The 6,131-nt window shown below is 28.7% G+C and overlaps 1 protein-coding gene across 1 annotated transcript; it reads left to right on the forward strand.

Moving 5' to 3' along the window:
* Positions 397-5,397, forward strand: LOC109342986 (transcription factor bHLH68-like). Its single transcript, XM_019581080.1, has 9 exons — positions 397-777; positions 1,247-1,544; positions 2,339-2,410; positions 2,680-2,745; positions 3,144-3,209; positions 3,361-3,417; positions 4,105-4,149; positions 4,427-4,471; positions 4,892-5,397. Exons 1-9 carry the CDS (start codon positions 545-547, stop codon positions 5,024-5,026), a joined length of 1,017 nt encoding a protein of 338 aa, XP_019436625.1. The 5' UTR covers positions 397-544; the 3' UTR covers positions 5,027-5,397.

Here is a 6,131-nt window from a genome sequence, read left to right on the forward strand (position 1 = left end):
ACTTGGATAAGTCAATTTTCCTAAACATTTAAACATTCTTCTTTAAGTGCCTTCGTAATGTACTAATATTGAAGGCTTCGTAGTGCACCACGTGTGGATAGATATGAAAGAAAAATCATACCCTCTAGGCTGAGTTATATATTTTTGGTGAGATGCATTGGTTTTCTTAATTATGGGAATTGCTACCACCTTTTCTGTCCCACTTTAAGATAAAGCAAAAGCAAGGTGAGGGAAATAGAAAAGCAAAGTAAGAAAAGAAATAACAAGAAAGTAAGAAAGAAAATAAAAGCAATGCAATAAAGAAAGGGTGGAAAAGAGATATAAAAAATAAACAATGACAAAGGTTCTCAAAATTTTCCATTATTATTCAAATTCTTTTAAAAATAGGTCCATAAGCAATGGTACTCTCCCTACTTAATCAACCTCAAGAGAACCTCTCAATTTCTACAAAGACCCTTTAGGTAGGAAAAGCAAACAAAGAAAGAAAGAAAGAGAAAGAGAGAAATCTTTTCTTTGTAAAAACCTAAAGAAAGAATTTGAAGGCATGAATAGAGGTGTTCTTCAAAGCTCATCACCAGTGCAACAAATGATGGCTGGGAACCCTAATTGGTGGAACATCAATACTATGAGGCCTCCTAATGCTTCACAAACTCCTCATTTCTTCTCAAATACTACTCCTTCTAACTTTCTCACTCCATACCCTCAAACTTCTTCTTTTCCTTTCACTTCTTTGCATGATAATCAAGAGCTTCCTGAGTCATGGAGCCACCTACTCATGTATTCATCTAGATCTCTTTCACAAACACAAATTATTTTGGTGAAATAATTTGTTTAAAAATTTTCCAAGGAATTTTTAGCACCCTAGCTTATGCATGTTGTACTTTAATTTGTAGTAAAGTCATACATAGCTCATCCTAAAACCATGTAAAAAGTTGTATCGAGCAGTCGATAACCAATATAAAACTTAGTATAATCTTAGTAAATAGAGATCGAGGGTGCCGTACAGTTGCATTTATTATTATTATTATTATTATTATTATTATTATTATTATTATTATTATTATTATTATTATTATTATTATTATTATTATTATTATTATTATTATTATTATTATTATTATTATTATTATTATTATTATTATTATTATTATTATTATTATTATTTTTGGATATAAGATAATTAATCTTAGCATAATCTAACAAGGATGAAAGTTAATTGTTGATTTCTTGGTCATTTTTATTGTAGGGATGGACTTGTGGGTGAAGAAGATAAGGGTGTTATGGATCAGTTTCAGACTAAGAGGTTAGAGAATTGTTGGGAGGATCAAATGCTAAGTCAAGCTCCAAATGCTTCTTTTGTTGATGTTAAACAAGAAAGGTCAGTTAATAGCTATGTGTATGGACATGGAAATGAACATGAACTTCAAACACCAACAAAGACTACTACTTGGTCTCCAAATTCATGTGTCACTAGTTTCAGCACCAACATGCTTGATTTTTCTAAGAATGATGCAAGGCATCCACCACCAGATCCATCTTCTGAGGTAATTAAGGAAGAGGTTTTTGATCTAAGGATGTAAAAATCCTTGATTAATTGAGAAGATTTTTCATTTTTATGAATTCATCTATTATCTTTTCTGTTCTTGGTCAATAAGTTTAGACAAGCCTACTTTTCATGAAACTTTACTATATTTTACCTTTAAACTTGGCCAGAGAAAAAAGCTTTTACATTTTAGAATACTTTAAAATTATATTTTTCAACACATATATATATGCTAAAGGCAAGAATCTTGCAACTTTTTTCGTTTGAATCACAAGGGGTTCTTTATTCTTTCTTCATATATTGTGAATCAAATAGTCCTTTTTTTATAAACCAAGAAATTAAACTTAATTATGGGAGTAAAAGGGGTACTCCAACCCAAAAATATAAGGAAAAATTTCCATCAAATACAATATGAAATACAATCAACAAATTAAACTAATATTCTAGAAAACAGAACGTGGATAAAAACTTGATTACTTCCATTCTTTTATCTACTTTGAATTAACCTAATGAAATGATATGGTACACTTGATCATTATTTTTAGTATAAACTATATTTTATTTAGATATCACAAGGGTGCTCATTAATTAGGTTTGCTTCAACAATTAAGTAGAACAACAAAGAATATAACTTTATCTTTATCATAACATTTATAATGAATTACTCCTATTTTTTTAGATAAATAAAACTTGGACAACACAAAAAATTCTCATTTTAATTTCTGCTTCTAGTATTTTTTTGGTTTTGTTTTATAGAATGTAAATTTACCCCAAAATTTTCTTTCTTTTGTTCAGTGCAACAGCACTGGTGGTGGGGCAGTGAAGAAAGCTAGGGTTCAAGCTTCCACAACTCAGTCTACAATGAAGGTACAATGCAAACTACTAGGCAGAAACTTCCAACACTTAAACTCTCTTTCAGACATAAAAACATATACACATAACCTATCACACACAAACACCATGTGGGTTGTAACTGTTGTCTTTCTTGCTTGTCCAATTCTCAATCATCATGATTCTTTTATCTCACAAATAAAAAAGGAATAGAAATTAGCCAAATGAAACAATAAGATATAGACAATATTTAAGCATGTGCTTGTCCCACACATTAATATGATGATAGATCTTCTCAATTTCAGGTTAGGAAGGAGAAGTTAGGTGACAGAGTTACAGCACTTCATCAACTTGTTTCCCCATTTGGGAAGGTGAGCCTATATATACTAATACATATATCTAACAACAAAAAATGACTAATCCACTTATTTAATTAAATATGTCTAGTTCAATAGAAAATACCAACATTCTTTATGTACAAAATCTAATAGTAAAAGTTCACATATCCACCCTTAATCTCTAACTCCAAGAGGAGGTAACAATTTTTTAAGAAAATTAAAAATGGTACTAGATATCTATGTAACATTTTTCTTAAATTTTAAAAATTCTATATATATACAAAATTATTAAGAAATTCTAATTATATTGCATAGTTTTACTCAATAAGGGCATTTTTGTTAAATTATTTTTAGACCCATCATCTACTTTTCTATATAAAAAGTATTATTTAGAAGTGATGAGTAAGAAATGGTATATTTCACTTTTGCAGACTGACACAGCATCTGTCTTGTTAGAAGCTATTGGGTATATTAGATTCCTTCAGAGTCAAATTGAGGTCTCATATTTCTTCTCAAACCAGTCATGGCACGCTCTTAAAGTTTCATTTCACATTTCTGTTCTTTCAACATTCCCTTTAATTATTAATTATTATTATTAATTATTAAATATTAATTATTGGAGTTCTACAATCTTTTTCATGTTTGCAGGCCCTTACTTTACCATACATGAGCAGTGGATCAGGAAACCCGAGGCACCAACACTCAGTAAGAAATACTAACATATGCATTGGCATCTAATAATTCATCTTGTACATTTTTATATTAACCACATATACATATTTATATATTATACACACAACTATTTTATATTTATGTAATTTTATTAATTAACTATAATTAAGTACATTTCAATTTTTTGTAGATCCATTTGTTTAAACTTAAAAAATAGTTTTTGGATTATGTTAAAATGTAATGTACTTTTTATATATAGGTTTTGGTGCACAACTAATCTTTTGAAATTATTTTTTTATAAGTAAAATGTATTAAATGAGTACATGAGTACTAATCCAATATAAGAGAAAGATCAATAATTGATCTTTTACAAGATAAAGTAATACATTCTTTTGAAATTTTAACTAATGAAAGAGAGAGAAATGCCCAAGCATGTGCAAAAAAACTTAAAAGTCATTTTTCAAAAAAAGAAGTGATTTTGTTGATGTGTTCATATGTCTGTAAATATGTTAAGGTAGATGTATATATAATGTAGAATTAGCATTTTCCTATGTACAAAAAAAAGAATTATCATTTTTCTATGGATAAAGTCATATTAACTTCCAAAACAAGAGTTCTCTCTCATGCTTCTTTCATCTTGCATGTGAACTAGTGTAGTAATTAATGGGTAATTATGCAGTATAATTGAGTGATGATTGTGATTATTTATCGTTTAATTAGGTTCATGGAGAGAAGAATTGTATATTCCCTGAAGACCCTGGTCAGGTATGCTTTGCATTGGATCCACTAAACCACTTAAATGGCTTTCAGATTTTGTATTTGGAAAGAAGCTACTTCTACTAGTTAAGCTTACATTCAATATTATTATATGAAGAAAAACATATATTATTAAAGAGAAATGTAACCACCTTTATCAGATATAATATAATAATCAAACAAATAGGCTTTTTCTACCAATTGTAGAGTTGAAAGCCTATTATTGTATACGAAATTTTTTTAAAAGCCTATAAAATTCTCATTTTTTTTTTCTGGTTATATATAGCTGGTGAATGAAAACTGCTTGAAGAGGAAAGCACCTATTGAGCAGGTAATTCATTGTTCTAAAAAGAAGAAAAACTATCATGTTTTGTTTTAGAATTATTAGAGTTTAATAGTGATGTACCCTTCATATAAATTTTTTTATATTATCAATCAACCATAATTTTTTAATTTATTAACAATGTAATTAGAAATACATTAAATCATATCTTTTTAATGATAAAGCAATACATAATTGATTAACAATGTAATAAACAGTTTTACAACATTCCAATTAAATCCTTTTGATCATGGTAATTAACATCAAATCAATATATTTTATGAGAAAAATATGTATGCACTGATAATGTATGATTTTGATACATTGTCACTATATCATCCATCATTTATGTCATCATCATTGACAATATATAAATATTACATTCAAATTTTATTCTTATTCCCTTTTACTTTGAATGTTGTTAATTAGGATTATCAAGAAGAACCAAATAAGGACCTGAAGAGTAGAGGGTTGTGCCTAGTTCCAGTGTCATGCACACAACAAGTTGGAAGTGAGAGTGGAGCTGATTATTGGGCACCTACCCTTGGAGGGGGCTTTCAGTAGGTCAAAGTTTACAATTGGGGCAGCACTATATATATACATATATTATATATATATGGTAGCACAATCATGGAAATGATATAATATCATGAGCAGTCAATCTGCTCAAGAAGAATTAAGGCTGATTGCTCATGATGCTATACTTCATTCCTTGATAAAAATGTGTGTGACAAAGTATTTGCATGCCCTTTAAGACTTCTTAATTAATCTTGGAAATCAAATTAAAGCTTTTATTTAATTTCATTAGCTTGATCAAGATCATGGTACAATGCTAGATTTCAATGTATATGTGCAATATTTGTATGATGAATCATTTGAATTCTACTTTTTTTAGTAGCATGAATTGAATGCAATGACCATGATTCTCATTTGTATCTTACTAGCTAGTACTATTTAAGGTTAAGGAATAAATAAATAAATAAAGAGATGGAATTTACTAGAAGATTAAGTTTAAAAAGCTTATTTCACATCTTAACCATCAATTTTAGGGAAATCTAATGCTTTAGATTCACACACTAATTCAAACCATTGAATTTTCCAAGAATTGATGGCTAAGATGTGAAATAAATTAAAAAAAAATTTACTCTTGAAATAAATGGATCCCGTCCCATAAAAAAAATGGATATTTCTTTATGGGAAAACTACACACATGTACATTTAACAAATTATTGACTACTAACATATTGAGATATAAGAAAATCCTATTATTAGGGTTTAGGGCACTAATTAGTATTCTTATTTTGAATTTGGTTTTGCTATTCATCCTCTTTGGTTTTAAACGTAAGCTTTTATTAAAAAAAAATGGTGTTAGAGTAATGTATTGAATACTCTAAGAGATGTTATAAATGGCTGATTAAAGTGTAACTAAAACAGTGAAAATTTATTTATGAAATATGCCCCTTCATCTACAGCAAGTGTCTTGTGATGGTTAAAGAATTGTGTTTGTATGGAAAGTAGAGCTTTCACCTTTGCACACTTTAATTCTGAGGCCGAAGAGAAATGGCTATTGTATGGAAAGAATTGTGTAGGCTCTTAAATGGGCCATAGTGGATTGGTTCACTAGAATGAAAGAAAATAGAAAGTTTCAAGTTGTAGAGGTAATTTTGAT

This window comes from Lupinus angustifolius, chromosome LG03, assembly GCF_001865875.1.
Source record: "Lupinus angustifolius cultivar Tanjil chromosome LG03, LupAngTanjil_v1.0, whole genome shotgun sequence".
Lineage (NCBI taxonomy): Eukaryota > Viridiplantae > Streptophyta > Magnoliopsida > Fabales > Fabaceae > Lupinus > Lupinus angustifolius.

Excerpts from the sequence above, each read along its gene's own strand:
- LOC109342986 (XM_019581080.1), top strand. The coding sequence starts at position 545 with ATGAATAGAGGTGTTCTTCAAAGCTCATCACCAGTGCAACAAATGATG. Across the intron at positions 3,210-3,360 it reads TCCTTCAGAGTCAAATTGAG|GCCCTTACTTTACCATACAT; the intron begins GTCTCATATTTC and ends TCATGTTTGCAG. Across the intron at positions 4,472-4,891 it reads GGAAAGCACCTATTGAGCAG|GATTATCAAGAAGAACCAAA; the intron begins GTAATTCATTGT and ends GTTGTTAATTAG.